At 52.8% G+C, this 17,806-nt stretch overlaps 2 protein-coding genes across 2 annotated transcripts; one reads left to right on the top strand and one right to left on the bottom strand.

Annotated features, from left to right (window-relative positions):
* The first annotated feature begins 21 nt into the window (after window positions 1-21).
* Window positions 22-3,779, top strand: C23H6orf136 (chromosome 23 C6orf136 homolog). The gene is made up of 6 exons (XM_088831227.1): window positions 22-249; window positions 1,581-1,982; window positions 2,260-2,348; window positions 2,525-2,725; window positions 3,320-3,389; window positions 3,480-3,779. The coding sequence occupies exons 1-6, from the start codon at window positions 178-180 to the stop codon at window positions 3,591-3,593; spliced, it is 948 nt and encodes a 315-aa protein (XP_088687353.1). The 5' UTR covers window positions 22-177; the 3' UTR covers window positions 3,594-3,779.
* Window positions 3,780-3,961: 182 nt separating this feature from the next.
* DHX16 (DEAH-box helicase 16) lies at window positions 3,962-16,103 on the bottom strand. Its single transcript, XM_055406042.2, has 20 exons — window positions 15,623-16,103; window positions 14,272-14,519; window positions 14,014-14,176; window positions 13,663-13,719; window positions 11,422-11,676; window positions 11,031-11,234; window positions 10,762-10,953; window positions 10,034-10,144; window positions 9,742-9,857; window positions 9,043-9,253; window positions 8,759-8,857; window positions 8,500-8,652; window positions 6,975-7,115; window positions 6,616-6,778; window positions 6,401-6,519; window positions 6,224-6,291; window positions 5,353-5,515; window positions 5,090-5,251; window positions 4,669-4,842; window positions 3,962-4,189 (listed from the first exon to the last, which is right to left on the bottom strand). Exons 1-20 carry the CDS (start codon window positions 15,827-15,829, stop codon window positions 4,061-4,063), a joined length of 3,135 nt encoding a protein of 1,044 aa, XP_055262017.1. The 5' UTR covers window positions 15,830-16,103; the 3' UTR covers window positions 3,962-4,060.
* Window positions 16,104-17,806: the final 1,703 nt, after the last annotated feature.

Raw genomic sequence — 17,806 nt, 5'->3', positions numbered from 1 at the left:
AGCGCCTCACCGCCTCCCTGGAACCTGCCGCAGTGCGCAAGCGCGCGACATCTCCGTTTCCAGCCCCTCACCCCCCCCCCCCTTTCCCCTTCAAGAAGCCGGCTCCGGGGCGCGCTCACCCCTGTGAGAAGGCCGGAGGCCGGACACAGGAGGCGCTCTTTCCATTCCCGGAAGATCATGTACCAGCCCAGTCGGGGGGCGGCCCGGCGCCTCGGCCCCTGCCTCCGCGCCTATCAGGCTCGTCCCCAGGTGAGAGCCGAGGGGAAGCGGGAGGGGAGAGGAGGGGGCGGGGAGAGACCCTCCTCAGCCGGCGCGTGGGGCGGAGCGCGCGTCCCGTTTCGCGCAGGCGTGCTGACGTCCCACCGCTGCTTCCCACCTGTGCGGAGCGGCGCGTGGAGGGGCGAGGGGTCTCAGGGACCGGAGGGCGGCGCTGCCAGCCCTGTCGCTCACGAGACGTCTGTCTCCCGGATCTTGGAGGGGCAGGCGGGGTTGAAGCTGGCGCGGTGGGGCGCGTCCGCATTTCTCCCGCGTCTTCGCGGTTACCTGTGCCTGGAGGTGATTTGAAGGACAGAGGGCGGAGAGGTTCGCGGCGCCTCCAGGGAGCCGACCAGACGGACCTGCGGGCCGTACTCTGCAACCCACGCATCTTGCACCGGGATAGCGGTCCCGGCGGGAAGGCCGGCCCGAGTGGACCCGGTTCGGGCCCTTGTGCCCGGGCGGGCAAGATGGCCACGCCCCCGGCGGAGACGGCGCCTCTGGAACACCGTCGGGGACAGAGGTATCCGCGCGGCCTGCCCGCCTTCCCCGATAATGAGACCCCTCGGGGGGCTCCTTGAAAACGCAGGAGCTCGAGTCAGGCCTGACTTTGAGTGACCTCTGCCTCATCGCAGTTGCAACATCAGTAAACCAGGGGCATCATGAGGTCCATCCAGCCTTTAACAGTCTCCTGGGCTTTTTCGTGTCATTAGAGGAGCCCAAGTTATGTGCTTACATTTATATACTACTTTATAGGTGGCAAACTTTTATTAACATTTATTATCTCATAAAGTCATTGACTCAGTGTGGCTTCATCGTCCTTATTTATAGGACATTTATGGGAAACTTGGGCTGAGGGAATTAGAGTGCCTAACCTTACATTATGGAATTGGAACTCCAAAGTCTCTTAGTCCCAGTTGGATGTTCTTTTCTCTGCAACAGCTGCCTCACACACTCCTGGAGTTGTGTTAGAGGCCGCATCATTTCATCCACAATATAAGGAGACCTGTTTGGTATTCATTCATTTGTTCATTCTTAAGTATGCATTCTTGTAATTCTTTCTGTAAGAGACAGACCTGCCCCAAACAGGTTTGGAATATTAAATCTAACAGTATTTGCTATTTTGGGTAGGTATTTGTACTTAAGTCACAAGAAAGTATATCCTGTTTTAAGCAGAGATGGAGATGAATTTTTCCTCTAGTAATTCGATCTTTCCTGTCAGAAGGAGCAGGTGGACTGGAAGCGTGTTAATGGGCAGAGTTTGGATGGAGGGGCATTAGGCAGCTGGATTCTTATCTTTTTTGTCTTTTGTTCTTCCTCCGTAGGATCAGTCTTCTCCATGGGCTCTACCATTCCCACCCCTTTGGCCTCACTCCACAACAACCACTTCTCCATCTTTGCCTCTATTCTGGTCTCCCCCACCCACAAGCCCTCCCACCCGACTGCTTCCCCCAGCTCCCCCACTACCTCTTCCTCAGGTCCAAGCCCTCACCTCACCATGGGTGGTTGTCCCCCCAGGAAAGGGGGAGGAGGGGCCAGGACCCGAGTTACATAGCGGCTGCCTGGATGGGCTCAGGAGCCTGTTTGAGGGACCTCCCTGCCCCTGTCCTGGAGCTCTGATACCTTTCCAAGCCCCTGGAACCGCCCACACTTCTCCTGCCACTCCATCAGGAGATCCAAGTATGGAGGAGCACCTGGCTGTCATGTATGAGAGACTGAGACAAGAGGTAAGTCCATTCAAGTCTAGTCTTTGTCCAAAATGGGGAGAGATGTAGGTAATTCTTAAAAATAGGAAGTTAGTCAGTCAACTGGATTCTTTCTTGGAACCATGAGACAGGCATCAAAATATATTCCAGACATTTCCCAAGGAAAAGATACTCCTCGGTTTGAATTAGGGATGAGATAACCTTTCACTCAGGAATAAGGAGACCCTCAATATAGAAAACTGAGAAGTAGGATCATCTTTTCTTTCCTCCTGGTCTCATGCCTTCTTCTTCCACCTAGCTTCCCAATCTCTTCCTTCACTCCCACGACTACACTCTCTACTCATCGGATGTGGAATTCATCAATGAGATCCTGAACATGCGTACCAAGTGAGAATCCATTGAACGGGTAGGGCCTTGGGCAGGAAAAGGACCCAATGCTGTTATGACTCATTAGAGAAGGTCCTAAGTTGCTTCTCACCACCATCCCCAATTCCTCTGTCAGAGAGTAGTTTGGTTTTCTGATTGTGCTGTCATGAGATTTCTTCCCCATCTCTTCCTCTCAGAGGCCGGACATGGTATATTCTGTCACTGACTTTCTGCCGCTTCCTGGCCTGGAACTATTTTGCACAGCTTCGGCTGGAAATTCTGCAGCTGACACGCCACCCTGAGAATTGGACCCTGCAAGCTCGCTGGCGGCTTGTGGGACTGCCCATCCACCTGCTCTTTCTTCGTTTTTATAAGCGTGACAAGGAGGAGCTTTACCGGTAAGAGAAGTGAGAAAAGAAAACACACCGCAGTTTTCTAATCTTACCTTTTTGCAAGTCTGCAGTCTAGTCTAGACAATCCTCCATCTGCCCTGACTTGACTGCAGGCTCCTTGAAGGCAGGCTTTGTTTTAGTCTAATATAGCAAAAATAGGGACTTTTGAGTTTATTAGGAAGCTCCTGAACTCAGTTTCTTCTTGTACGTTACTTGGTACATAGTAGGGACTCATATACTTAACAAACAGATGAAAATACCTGTCTCATAAGTTGTGCTTCACAGCCTTGGGTAAAGTACCGGTAAATTTCTGGCGCAGAATAGAATCCCAAAAAATTCTTAGGCTAAGCCCACACCATTAGTTCCTAAACTTTGCTCCACAGTGGATTCCTGAATTTTTTTTATCCAAGAATCTTTTTTAAAATATTGGTGCCAGACATCCTGATTTAATTGGACCCAGGGTACAACTCAGGATTTTTAAAAGATCCTCAAGTGATCTAACACATAGCAAATGTTAAAAACTACTAGTTTAAACAAATGCTTGAATTAAAACTTTGGGACCAGTCACCCTCTCAGTGAGCCTCTTTCTCGCTTCACCAGGACCTATGATGCCTATTCCACCTTCTACCTGAATTCCAACGGCCTCATTTGTCGCCATCGCCTAGACAAAGTGAGTGCTAGGGCTGCGGGGGGCAGGGGGCGGTGTGCGGGGTGACAGAGGAGAACATCACACTAGCTACATTAACCTTTCTCGCTTTAGCTGATGCCTTCACATTCACCCCCCGCACCTGTGAAGAAGCTGTTAGTGGGAGCCCTGGTGGCTCTGGGGCTGTCAGAACCAGAACCCAGCTTACACCTGTGTTCCAAGGACTGATCAGGAACTGGGGCAGAGGCAGCACTGATGACTTTGCTACGCACAAAAAGAGGCGGTGGAGGCGGTTGAGAGCCTCAGAGCCAGTTACCTCCCCTCTTCGCTCTCCTCCTCTACTTTCCATCTCATGCTATGTAAAGCTGCTGTGTAATTTAACTTGTAAATAATAAAATCTACATGAATATATGAGATCCAATTTCCATGTCACTTTTTTCTGAATCTCAAAAGTTCCCCATGGAATTTCCCTGGTGGTCCAGGGGTTAGGACTCCGCACTTTTCACTGCTAAGGGCAAGGGTTCAATCCCTGGTCAGGGAACTAAGATCCCACAAGCCGAGTGGCCAAAAAAAAAAAAAAAAAACTTCCCCATAGCTTTACTCTAAAAATATTTTTATTAATAGATATTAAATAAGGTACAGAAGGAAAAGGAGCTGGTGTTAGGTTCTGATTGTTCTGTTATGGCCCCTGCTCTTCACCCTAGCTCTTCCCGTGTCTTGCCTATTTTTTTGGGCATTTTCTTAGCATGGGGATCTTCTAGCTCCTTGGCCTTGTAATAGTGGGGTGCCACTTCGAGAAGCCAGCTGCTCTCAATCTCCAGCACCTGCAGGAGGAGAGAGAAAAAATCAGCAAGATTCTCTTTTGTCCAACCTAGATTCTGAGATGTGTGTGATTTTTAGAAAGGTTCTCTTCTTTCCCCTTTGACTGCTACTAGATCCCAATACTCTGTTATATGTTGTTCAACAGCACAAGTAAGCTAACCCTAAACAAAAGCCTGAACCTAAAGATTAAAATACACTCAGGACAAAGGCCACACCTGCTCTGTTCACTGTTATCAGTGCAGCCCCTGAAGCACTGAGAATGCATTCAGCACTTAGTGAATGAGCAGCTAGATCTTAGCGGACGCTGAGGCAGCTGTTAGAATGGATGCCTTTCTATCTTATCCTCTGTCTTATCCTACCTTAAACCAAGTTGCTTTCCTCTTTCTCTGCCAGTCCCAGCAACTTGAACCTGGGTTTCTCACATGACAGAATACCATCTCCCACACAATCCACCTGCCTGGGCAGGCCAAGGTGCCCTCACCTGTCTCATGAACTCTTTGGTGGTCAAGACAAGTTCATGGTAGAGCAGCCAGCGTGGCTGTTCCTCAAAGAGGGAAGAGTTGGGATGAATGAACACTGTCTGCTGCTGTTTCACTGTGCGGTAGCCGCTGCGAGTCAACCGTGCTGTGTGGTAGAAGTAGCCAGCAGTGATGGCCTGGAAGCAGGCAAGAAAGAAAGTCAATGGGAAAGGCTGGCATCCAGGGACCCTCAGCACTCGCTACCTTTTTAGTGCAGGCTCTGGAAGAACTAGAAAGGTAAGGACCTCCAGTGCCCCAGGAAGAAAGCACAAGGGGAACCCACCTTCCACAGGGAAAGGGGCATGTTCTCAGGTCACTGGCCCCAGACAAGCTTGCTCCTCAGGAGATAATGGGTAGACGGCAAGAGACTAAGAAAATGCTGACCTTTCGGACACGGATGTAGTCCCCTTGGCAGGAACTGAGACCAACTTCCACACGTTCCAAGAGCCCCTCCAGCTGCTCCCGCACATCCCGGGCTCGGCGCATGGATCTGAACTGAACAAAGTTCTCATAGCACCACTGGGAAGAGTAACCACTCTCAGCCCACTGTGAAGAGAGAGGGAGGGAAAATGGGGGTGGTTAAGTTTATACAGCAGGACCGGATTCCCCCGTGCCCTCCTCATTCCCATTCACCCAAGCCCATGGACCTGTGTATAAACATTCAGCAGAACCAGGTGGTCCCCACCAGGGAGGAAGAAGTTGACCCGAGCGTTGTCAGCATGGACGACCTTGTCCTTAGGTCGGTAGAAGATGGAGTTGTTGACAGAGAGCATGGCAGCCACTGTCAGGATCTCCTCTGAACAGCTATACCTGGGGCAGGAAGGGAGGAACATGAGCGCTCAAAGCAAGACACAGAGGAACAGACACGGTGAAGAGGAAAGGGACTGCGGTGTGACAGATGTCCTCACATGGGGGCTGCAGGCTGGGCTGACAGCTACAAATCAGATAGCAGACTGCTTTTGGTGGTAGGGGCAGCAGGATGGGGGTCCAGGAGGTGAGGTCAGGTTGCAGATAAAACAGTAACAGGAGAGTCGTGCAGGGAGGCAGGGGCAGAAAAACGTCATGGGGTTCTGCAGTAAGAAGGTATACACTATAGCAATTCCTTTAAGTTCATGTAATGACCTTTAACTTCAACCACAGCCAAGGGATGGCATTAAAAAGTGGTCCCCCGACAGCTGCATTTAAATGCTCTGGTCGGAAACCGGAGGAGAGAGTAAGTCTCCAAGCCAGCCCTCCCTCAGCACTCCTCACAGATAAAAAGTCTTCCACTTTTGTTCATGCCCCCAAATTTTCTACATTCTTGGCTATCTCACCCATTTGATATCATAACCAAAGACAGGACGGTGTCTTACTGACCCTTGTGGACCTCAAAAGGGCAATAAGAGTTATCCAACAACTTGTTATTGGTTAAAGAATAATGTGGTGGAGAGAAAAAGGAAGCTCACAAAGATGGCCCCAAAGACAGAAGCAAGCATGGCCAGTGTGTGTGCCAGGGGCCCGGCCGAGTCGAGGGCTTACTTCTCAGAGGCCAGGATCATTTTAGACAGCATGGGGTCCACAGGCAGCTCTGCCATCTTTCGACCAGACTAAGGAAAGGAAAGAGAGAGTTGAGGCCACTCCTCCCTCAGGTGTCCCTCCGCCCCTGAAGGGGTCACCCCAGCCTTCCCACCCCAGCCCACTGCCCTCCCACCTCACCGTGGTGAGCTCCCCAAGGTGGTTGAGGGCTCCTAGCGCATACAGCTGCTCCAGAGCCAGCAGCAAGGTCTCGTATGGAGGGGGGTCCAGGAAATCAAAGTGCATTAGGTCATGGATCCCTGGAGAAGGATGGGCGGGGTTAGGACAGAGTCCTTCGTGTGACCAGTGATGGCAGCTCCACCCTCCCCTCTCAGAGGACTGGGCAGCCCAGTCACCTAAGCTTTTGAGCAGCAACACGACGTTGCCCAGGCTGGTCCTCTGAATCTCGGGCACCGTGGTTTCCTCCAGTTCGTGCTGGTAAGCCCAGGCAGTATAAAGGCGGAAGCACTTCCCCGCAGCCACGCGACCCGCCCGGCCAGCTCGCTGATTGGCAGAGGCCTGGAAAGAAAGGACCGTTTGTCAGGCCCATTGACGGTATGGTGATGGAAAAGAGAAAGGGCAGTATTTCTGCCAGAAATCTGGGAGGGTGTGGGTGTGGACCGCTAACCCCCCTGCTCTGAGCTGTCCCCTCTGCTTCTGAGTTGGCCTGTTCCCCGCCTCGCCCCATGGAGACCCCACTCCGGCCCAGGCCCACCTTGCTGCAGGGTGTGACAGTGAGCGATTCCATGCCCGTGCGGGGGTTGTAGCTCTTCTGCTTACAGAACCCTGGATCCAGCACATAAATGATGCCCTCAATGGTGAGCGAGGTCTCGGCAATGTTGGTTGCCACAACCACCTGAATGAGAGGATGTGGGGTCACTCAGAAACTCCACCCACCTAGTTACCCAGAAGAAGTCATTCTGGAAGACAAGGCATGGACAAACGGGGGCAAAGGAGCAGGAGCTGAAGCGATCTGTGGCCAAGGTCACAGTGGGGAACAGACCAGCAGAGAGGAGAGAGAGATGTGGGGATAAGCAGGGAGTAACAGGGAAAGGAGAGGAAGAGGGTTCACGGGTTTTCAGAGATGTGAGTGAGTGTGTCAGGCTCCTGCCCCATCATCCTCACTGCTGCCTTCACAACCACCTTCACAAGTTAGTTCCTGAAATAAGCCCCAATGAGTCTCGCTACGATACTCCTGCCCCTGGTTACGCGGCATCCAGAACGGTCCTTTTAAAACATGAGCCTCTTACATCACTCCCTGAATCCTTCAGTGGCTCCCATCCTACCTGATAATCACAGCCAAGCTCTTTTAGGCCCCAGGTTCTCCAGCCCCTGACTACCCTTCCAATCTCATCTCTCAACTCCTGGCTCCACCCCTGCCCTCACACCCATCCTCCGTGTGCGCTATTCCCTCCACTTGGCGCACTCTTCCGGATCAGATGTCAGCCTGGCACCCACCCTTGCCTGGCTGAGGCTCCAGCTTCACTCTCACCTCATCAGACAGGGAGTATCCCTACACCCTAAGGAAAATACCTTCCTGCCATTCCTCCCCTCCCTCTGTGACCCCACTGGATGCACAATGTATCTCTTCAGAGCCTTTGTCACAAATTGACATTTATGTATTTATGTGTTATTTCCTAACCTCTGTTAGTCTAAACTCCCTGAGGCTAGAGACTTTGTTTAGTTCATCACTGTATCCTCATCCCTTAGAACAGTTCCTGGAAAGTGGGAGGAGCTCTGTAAATATCTGTGGAAAGTTCCATCTTTGCTCACAATCCTTTGATGACCACTCACTGGTCTAAAGTCCACACTCTTCCTCCTTCCATCAAAGGCTCTCTCTAACCGCCATCCCAAGTTGTTTTCAGCCGGTCTCCCCTTACTTTGCCATGTGAGCCTTCCACTAAGCCTGCTAGATCACTCTGACCTCAAACACCCCTTAGGCCTTCCTCTGACACTCCCCTAGCATCCTCCTGAAAGGCCCAGTTCAAATCCTGCCTCCTGGCACACCCAGAGCCTCCCTTCTCATTGCACCTCTGCCACACTCACTCTCTGGACCACGCATCTCTCTGTCCCTGCCGCTGTCACCCTCTCACTCCAGCACCGGCAGTGAGGGGCTGGCTGACTGCCACCCAGCCTCGCAGCTGTGCCCAGGACACACCTTGCACAGGGCATGCTCATTCTTTCCTTTTCACTAATGCAAGAACCATTGCGGGTGATGAATGGGGGCTTTTCCAACTGACCTTCCGTGCCCCCGGGGGCGTGGGCTGGAAGATCCGTGCCTGCATGTCGGAAGGCAGGTTGGCATAAATGGGCAGCACCAGGAGCTCCCGGATCTTGGAGCCCAGGCGGCGGCAGCGATCCTGGAGCATCTCACAGGCAGCCTCAATCTCCTCCTGGATTTGGGTGGGGAGAGCAGCACGGGACCCAGAGTCACACAGGGCCGACCCGCCAGCCCAGTCTTCCCTGGGATACATACACCAGCCCTCCCCAACATCACACCTGTCCTGTCAGGAACACCAGGATGTCCCCGGGGGGCTGAGTCACGTGGATCTGCAGCACGGACACCACACAGGCCTCCAGGTAGTCCGCCTCCGGAGCCTGGTCAGGAGGACGCGGGGTCATAGGAGGGCCACCTGCTCCAGCAAACCCCTTCCTCTCCTCCCAGCTCGACATACACTTTATCCTGGTTCCCCTCAAGACTCATCCCATCCTTCCCTCCAAGGCCAATCTCCTCCAGGGTTCTGCTGCCTTCACACTTAAGCCCACCCTCCCTGGGGGGGCACCTTGGTGTAGAAGATGTCAACCGGAAACCTGCGTCCAGGGATTCGGAAGATGGGGGCGTCATCGAAGAAGGTGGAAAAGCGGGCCGTGTCCAGTGTGGCTGAAGCCACAAGGACCTTGAGCTCAGGTCGGAACCGCGCAACATCCTTGATCAACCCGAAGAGAATGTCTGTGTGCAGGGTCCGCTCGTGGGCCTCATCCACCATCACCACGCTGGGGAAGGAACGGGGGCAGCAGTGAGCCGGGGGCGCTGGACACTGGGGCCCCCAGAGGAGAGAAACAGAAGAAAGCAAAGAGCCGAAGGGTGAATGTGGGAGGAGGGGCCTGCAAGGAGAGGCCAATCGTTCCAGTGAAGACAGACAACAGAAAGTTAGAGAAGAAAGGGGGCTTTTGAGTCTACAGCATCTCCCAGCCTGGGCAGACAACAGCACCCACGGTCTAACCCTAACTCTCTGGGCCCATCTCAGTTCTAGGATGGTTAAAACCATAAAGATTCACGACCTGGTGGATAAGTCAGAAGAGAAGACGATGGCCAAACTGGCTGTTGCAAGTGAGAAAATAGGGTGGGAAGGAAGGACAGAAAAGCCAGAGGTGAAAGGATATGACAAAGGAAGGTGCTGAAGGTCAGAAGAGCAGCAGACCGGAGGGAGGCGAGGGTGGGCGGCTCCCCTTCCCGTGGGAGCTGGGGGACCTGTGCGGACCTGTAACTCGCAAGGTCAGGCTCAGAGAGGAACTCCCGGAGGAGCATCCCATCCGTCATGTAGCGCAGGACGGTTCGCTCTGACGTGCAGTCCTCGAAGCGGATGCTGTAGCCAACCTGTCGAGAGGTCCGGGAGCGATGGACAGTTGGGCTGGTGCTCCCGGGAGGGTGGGCCAGGGGACAAAGGCAAGCACCTAAACTGGGGGGTGGGGGCAGGAGGAGCCTGTGGGCAGCGGGGGCTGAATCCCAGACCTGAGGGGCTCCCCGCAACCCTCAGTCCCCACAGGTCTCACCTCATTGCCAAGCTTCACGCCCATCTCCCGGGCCACTCGGGCAGCCACGCTCATGGCTGCCACTCTCCGGGGCTGGGTACAGGCGATCTTCATACCTTTCTTTGTATAACCCTGCACGACAAGAGGAAAGAGGAGGCTTTCCTTTTGCTAACTGAGCAATTCAGAGAAGCTGGAAATGCAGGCCAGGGCAGCTAGAACGGAGGAACAGACAGAAGCCAAAAACCAGACAAGGACAAATGGCAGGATGGCAGACTTGGAGCTCCCAAAGGGTCCTCACCCAGCTCTGGTAGTCCCAGCCTGTGGGTCATCAGATTCAGGGCTCTGCGAGATGTTAGCTTGGAAAAGGACTGATCAGCTCGGTAGACCCCAAAACAAGGGGAACAAAGGAAGGCACAAATCAGGTGAAGTCTTTTTACTTCTCACTCCCTGGCCCTGCACAGGCCCGGCTGCTGGAGTGTGGGGTCCATGCTCACACCCACGTGCCCTCTATCCATCTACACCTCCTGCCAAAGTGAAGGCACAGAACGCCTCCCAGGCATGGACCCCATGGCAGGAAGTGAGAATGGAACCGTGAAAAGGGTGTGGTCCTTTCTTTCAAGAACCGCACCACTGAGCAGAAGAGACTAAAGGAGTGAGATGAAAAGGGGAAAGCAATGACATAAAGCCCCATGAAAAGGAGCTGCCAGGACAGCACTGCTCAGTGGCAACTGAGGGCGTGGCTGCCATACCTCCTCAAAGAGGTACTGCGGGATCTGGGTTGTCTTGCCCGAGCCAGTCTCGCCTTCGATGATGAGGACCTGATGATTAGCAATAGCAGCCAGGAGCTCCTCGCGGAATGGGAACACAGGAAGGCTGCGGCGGACGGCCTGGATGGACTCCTTCTGCTGGGCCTGAGTCGGGGCGGGCGGGGCTGATGGCTCCTAAGGACAGGGGAAAGGGCCGTGAGCATCAGGGCCGGCACCGGCCTCCTCAGGACGTCCAGCGCCCCCACCCTCACCTCATCGCCCTGGAGCTGAGTGGCCCGGACAAACTCAATGGTCTCCTCCTCCTCCAGCACCAGCTGATACTTGGGCTCCTGGGAGGCAGCATCTCGGGCTCCAAACTTCAGGGATGCTGCCCCGAGCCGGGCCTCCTCCCAACGCCGCTGCTCCTCCCCGGGGGCACCAGACTCCTCCTCCACTAGATCCACTGCGCGTGCAGGCTACAGAGACAGGGGACATGGAGACAGAGCTGCCCTCTCTGCCCAGTGCCCCCTCCCCAGCCGCGGCCCACGCCCACAGAGAAAGGCAAGACAAGGGAGGGCCCACCAAGCCGCCGCCCAGGTCCCCGAAGCCTTCCCTCCCCTCCGCTCAGGCACCTGGGCTGAAGCGGCGACCCCCTCGCCTCACCTGTCCTCGGGTCTCCTCAGGCATGTGGTAGCGATTGGTGGCCTCCAGTTTCTCCTGCTCCCCAGCCGCCCGGTACTCCCGGGCGAGATCCCGCACGCGCCGCTTGTACCTGAGCTCCCGGCGCTCGTGTCGGCTCAGCTCCACGTCCCCGAAGAGGAACTCCTCATCTGCCAGCTCAGCTTCCAGGTCCTCAAGCTTCTCTCGCTCCCGCTTGGCCAAGTACTCTCGGCGGGATTTCTTCCTCAGCTCAGGGACCTGGGTCAGGCCAGGGCAGTCAGAACCTCCTTTCGCTAGACGAGTGACCCCTTTCCCCTGTCCCCTTAAGAGGGAAAACCTCCCGGGCAGGCTGGCCCAGGAACCTAAAGATGTGTCCTCCACCATCCTTCCCTTTTCACTGAACAACCTAACGAGGAGCCCGATGTAGGGCCCATACGCTGCCTTCCGCAGCTCAGACAGACCTTCCAGGCAGCCTCACCATCTTTGCCAACATCGATTCACCAGAATGATTATGTGTGTATTTTATATTTTACCCTTGCTATTTTATTCGACTCACTGAAAAGGGGGAAACATGACAGCTGATACCACAATGTGGAGGCAGGGGTCTCAAACTGAAAACAACCGAGACAATTGGAAACCACCAGGGGCCCTCCCCTTGGGGGTCCTGAGTGTATCGGGTTGACCAAAAAGTTCACTAGGGTTTTTCTGTAATGTCTTATGGAAAAAACTCGAATGAACTTTTTGGTCAACTCGATACTTAATGGCTTGGTTTTTCTGTTCCATGATATACTAAAATGGAGTTTATGCTCATGACCTGATCTGAGTACCACAATCGAATTCTCCTTCGGCCTGACAGGCACACCGCTGGACAGTACCCGTGGCCCCCCACCACCACCACGTGATGTACATACCACCACCCAAGAGGCGCTGCTGCTACAGCTGTTTAATCTAAGAGAGCTGTAAGACCCAATTTCCACTTTAAAATAAGCACTGGGACAGAACTTAACACACCAGATAAGGATCAGATAAACCCAGAATGTAGGACATGGTGTACAAGATGAGACAGAAAGGAAGAAAGAAGGGGAAAATGAAACAAACTGATGAGACCTCACACTCGAACACAACGCGTGACACGTGACTGGATTCCAGTTTGGAAGAAGCTGTTATTAAACACATTTTGGGATGACTGAGGCAATCTTGTGGGCAGATTCTTAGCTGACACGTGAGAATCATCTTCTTGGGTGTGGCAGCGGCACTGTGCGGGAATGTCTTCAGGCACCAGGTACACGCCGATGGGACAAAATACCCCAATGTCTGAAACTTTTGTATGGTTCAAAAAGGACCAAAAAAGCTGCCATTTACACAAACGCTGAAAATACTGCACACTGTATTAGCAATGTTTTAATCCAAACAGTCTGGATGGATGTTGTGATGCTATTCTTTCAACTTTTCATATTTGTGAACATTATGAAAACTTTCATAATTGAAAAAGGAAACAAAAGTTCAAGAAAGTATAAATACTACATCAGCACCAAGAGACATCTCAGAAGTCTCTGGCTGCAGTCACTTTCTGGGGTGTGACCTGAGATGGATACGTCAGGGGAGACCCGATGGCCACTAGGGCATTGTTAAGACATCAAGAGCCTTGAAATTCTTTGGGGAAATCTAAATGTGACTTACATGGGAAGACCAAGGCTTCAGAAAACTGCACTACTAAGGCTACCCCCATAACAAGGCCAGGTCATGAATCAGAAGGGCTCAGTCCCTGCGCAATGAGAAGACCAACTCTGAAAATCAGTGGGTAATCACAAGGCCTGAGGGGGTCGGGGTGGGGTGGGGTGTGTGGGGGAGCTGGGAAATGGAGGGATTAGACGGGAGGAAGGTATCGGGAGATGGTGTGCACAAACTCAACAGTCAGCATATCCCTGGGCAGTATGACTCTGCCCCATCCCTGTCCTCCAGCCAGCCCCTTGACCTTCCAGCTGCCTTTTGAGTACATCTCTTTAAGTCCCAGGAACAGGGAAAATCCATACTTCCCTCACTAACATACAGTCTGATCTGATCCTAAGGGGTGAGATCAAACTGACTTCCCACTACAATTTAAGTCCACCCTTAGCTGGCTCCTCAACCAGAGACCTAAAACCCTCCCCCCCAGCAGCCCCACCACACTTCCTCTGCATCTTTCCTCCCTACCCCTAACCACTCCATCAGGAAGTCTTTCCCTTTCTGGGCACAGGGACTCACCATGGCTTTCCGGTCTTCCTCAGCCATCTTGAGGCGTTTCTGAGCCTCTTCATAAGCCTAGGAGAAGACAGCAAGAGTGGTCAAAGTCCCCACGCCCACAGCCATTCCTGTCTAGAATCACAAGGATCATTCAGATGTTCCCTAGCACAAAGAAATGTTCCCCCTTCACTGAGGAATCTCTGTGGTTACAGGTTCAGCAGAGAGCCACCTTAGCCCAAAGACCCAGAGATGACCAGACTACTGGAGGCAGCCCCCTGTCTTCCCAGAGATCACTATCCGCAGTCACACACAACCTCAGACCGGATCCAGGGGCCTGCCTGGGGACTGATGGAACGTGCTGCTCCTCCGCACCTTCTTGTCTGACCGCTCCAGGACGTTGCGAGTCCGATCCTTGTCCCGCTGCCGAACCCGCTCGGCGAACGCATCGCGTTCCTCCAGGTCCTGAAGGCGCTCTCGCTCTGTACGCTCCCACTCATCCTCCGACTCTGGCTTTTCCGTCTGCTCTTTCTTCTCCCTGCAGCCAGCCCGGAGGATTATCTGCGGGCACTCAGAGGCTTACTGTCCCACCACCCAGCTGCCCCATCCTCTCGCCCCCTACTTCTGACTCACCCTGGCTTCCTCTTTCCTTTCTCAGAAACTTGTTCCTCCTCTTCTTCCTCTTCCTCCTCACGTTTCTTCCTGAGGTGTTTCCGTTTTTTCCGCTTCTTCTGGACGCTGCTCCCGGCCCTGCCCACAGTCTCCTCGCTGCTCTCCTCACTGTCCTCCAACAACATATAAGAGCGGTTCTTTTCCAGCAGGGCTCGGGCTTCTCGCTCAGCTGCCCGAGCTGGCTTTTCCACCACTGCCTTCCGTGGGACCTGTCGGGAGAGAGAGGAGACGTCAAGGGGACGTGAGCAACTCCCGATCTCTGCCCACCTACTCTGCCCAGTTCCTAATTTAAGGAGTAACTGATCTTAAGCCAGCTGTCATTCTCTCTCTTCCTCAAGGCTTCACACCACATCCATCAGCCCGAATGGGGTCTCTCAGTCTCTAAGCCTATCCCCTGCACCCCCTGCTAGGTACTAGGGATATATGGATAAAGAAACAAATCTTCCTGCCCGCACAGAGTTTACATTCTCACACCCAATTCTCAACTGCTCAGCCCCTGTTCTCCCGGATGACTAAGTCATTCCTACCCAAGGACTGGACAAGGATTGTCCAGATTGTTTTGCAGAGCCCTGTCACGGGCCCAGCACTGTACCAGCCTCCAGAGATACCCTGGTGAACGGATTAACACAGAGCTCCTACCCTCACATCAAGTACATTCTAACCTCATCTTTCACCAAGTGCATATGGGACAGCCACACCAGGTTATCTGCGTCTCTGAGGTTCAACACTTTTAGTCTTACTGTATAACTTCTGAGCTCTTGTTCTGCAGGGTACAATTAGATGGTAAGAATATAAAGACAAAAAACACAGTCTTGTCTTCCAGGAGCTCACCTTCACACCTTTACTCTTCCCCTTTCTCTACCCAACAAATTCCAGAGAATTTTTGGGCCTGCTTTTCTCGATCACAGCTACACCACTTCTACCCTCCCACAACACTCCCCACACATCTCTTCTATAGCCTCACTCTTCGAAGGGTGGGCAACAGCCAGCATCACCCGGAAACTTATTAGATTTGTTAGAAATGAAGAACCAGACCTACCGAACCAGAATACTCATTTTAACAAAAGCCGTGGATGAATCCTAAACCTGTTTGAGAAACACTGCTTTATAGACCCTTAGGCCCTCCTCAATCTTCTCCACGGAAGTGGTCGTCCAGCCTGAAAGTGATAACTGCTTGCAAACTGAGCTTAATTCTCCGTTGGACAGTTAGCCCAAGTGAGCCCAAACTCCGTTGGACAAGTAACCTGGGGCCCCTCCCCTGCTCCACCCACTCTTCCGCGGCTCCCACGCCCGGTCCCGCCCCTCCCAGCACCTTGTTCCAGAGTCTCAGGGCGAAGTCCCGGGCCGGCCCACTGAGGTCCAGGGTATCGGTGTCTCGCAAGCGCTGCACGAACTCCTCTGCCGAGGCACAGCGCTGCGCGGTACCGATCAGGAACTGGGCCACATGCCGCTCGCTCAGTCCCAGCACCGAGTGCAGCTCGTCTTGCACCCAGCGCTCCAGTCCTGCCGGTGTCGCCATGGCGACACACGCTCCCTATTCCAGGCCCCGAAAGTGTCTCCAGCTGCCACTTCGGCGGCCGGGCGGGTCGGAGGCCTACAGCTCCGGGATGGAGCCTCTGCTCCGGAATGGAGCTGCCTTAAAACCTAGGGGTTCGGTTTCCGATAGTCCAAAGGTATCTTCCCGGACCGCGGAAGCCGGAAGTAGCTGCTCTTTTCCGGCCTACGCACAACGGTGGCCGAGCGAGTTCAAATCTCGCGGAATTGTACGCGAAGCTCGGAATAAAACATTTTCATTTCTTCCCCTACTGAATTTCTCTGTCTCCCTCTGTTGGTCATTCTTGAGTATTACACTCACTCATTTCATTCAACTATATTGAGAACAGGAAGCAACAGTTAGAACTGGACATGGAACAACAGGCTGGTTCCAAATAGGAAAATAAATACATCAAGGCTGTATAGTGTCACCCTGATTATTTAACTTATATGCAGAGTACATCATGAGGAACGCTGGGCTGGAAGAAGCACAACCTGGAATCAAGATTGCCGGGAGAAATATCAGTAACCTCAGATATGCAGATGACACCACCCTTATGGCAGAAAGTGAAAAGGAACTAAAAAGCCTCTTGATGAAAGTGAAAGAGGAGAATGAAAAAGTTGGCTTAAAGCTCAACATGCAGAAAACGAAGATCATGGCATCTGGTCCCATCACTTCATGGCAAATAGAAGGGGAAACAATGGAAACAGTGTCAGAGTTTATTTTGGGGGGCTCCAAAATCACTGCAGATGGTAACTGCCACCATGAAATTAAAAGATGCTTACTCCTTGGAAGGAAAGTTGTGACCAACTTAGATAGCATATTAAAAAGCAGAGACATTACTTTGCCAGCAAAGGTCTGTCTAGTCAAGGCTATGGTTTTTCCAGTGGTTATCTATGGATGTGAGGGTTGGACTGTGAAGAAAGCTGAGCGCCGAAGAATTGATGCTTTTGAACTGTGGTGTTGGAGAAGACTCTTGAGAGTCCCTTGGACTGCAAGGAGATCCAACCAGTCCATTCTAAAGGAGATCAATCCTGGGTGTTCATTGGAAGGACTGATGCTGAAGCTGAAACTCCAATACTTTGGCCACCTCATGCGATGAGTTGACTCACTGGAAAAGACTGATGCTGGGAGGGATTGGGGGTGGGAGGAGAAGGGGACGACAGAGAATGAGATGGCTGGATGGCATCACCAACTCAATGGACATGAGTTTGAGTGAACTCCGGGAGTTGGTGATGGACCAACTCCAGAGGGAGGCCTGGCGTGCTGTGATTCATGGGGTCGCAAAGAGTCGGACACGACTGAGCAACTGAACTGAATTGAACTGAATGTGCCTGGTGGCTCAGGTGGGAAAGAATCTGCCTACAATGCAGGAGACCTGGGTTCGATCCCTAGGGTGGGGAAGACCCCCTGGAGGAGTAAATGGTAGCCCACTCCAGTATTCTTGCCTGTAGAATTCTATGGACAGAGGAACCTGGCCGACTACAGTCCATGGAGTCACAAAGAGTCGGACATAACTGAGTGACCAACACTTTCAACGTGGGCCAGGCACAGTTTTAGTACCCAGGGATATAGCAAAGAACAAGTCAAAAACAAATCCCTTACTGAATTTACAGTGGCAGAGGGTTTGGGGTGGGGACCAGCCTGACAGAGACAAGATACATAAAGATATAAAATGCTAAGTTATACGGAGCCAAAAACAATGCAAGGTGTGTGTGTGTGTGTGCAAGCGCGCGAGCGCTTGTGGGGTGGGGCGCTCAAATTAGAAGATCAGGTCCATGCTTGTTACAGATCAACTGATTAGGAGTGACCTTTGCTAGGACAGGTACCTTCTGCAAGAAGTGAATAAAGGTTAGGCTTAATCGAGGACTCCAGGCAGATGAAAACTCAGGATGTGGAGAAAATGCAAAGGTACCCTCTCTTGGTGCTATCTCATAACGTTATTTTAAAAGTTCTGCAAAC

The sequence above is a fragment of the Moschus berezovskii genome, chromosome 23, assembly GCF_049115385.1.
Source record: "Moschus berezovskii isolate FMDL1 chromosome 23, NW_MosBer_1.0, whole genome shotgun sequence".
NCBI lineage: Eukaryota > Metazoa > Chordata > Mammalia > Artiodactyla > Moschidae > Moschus > Moschus berezovskii.
This window is presented reverse-complemented; position numbering and strand designations above follow the sequence as displayed.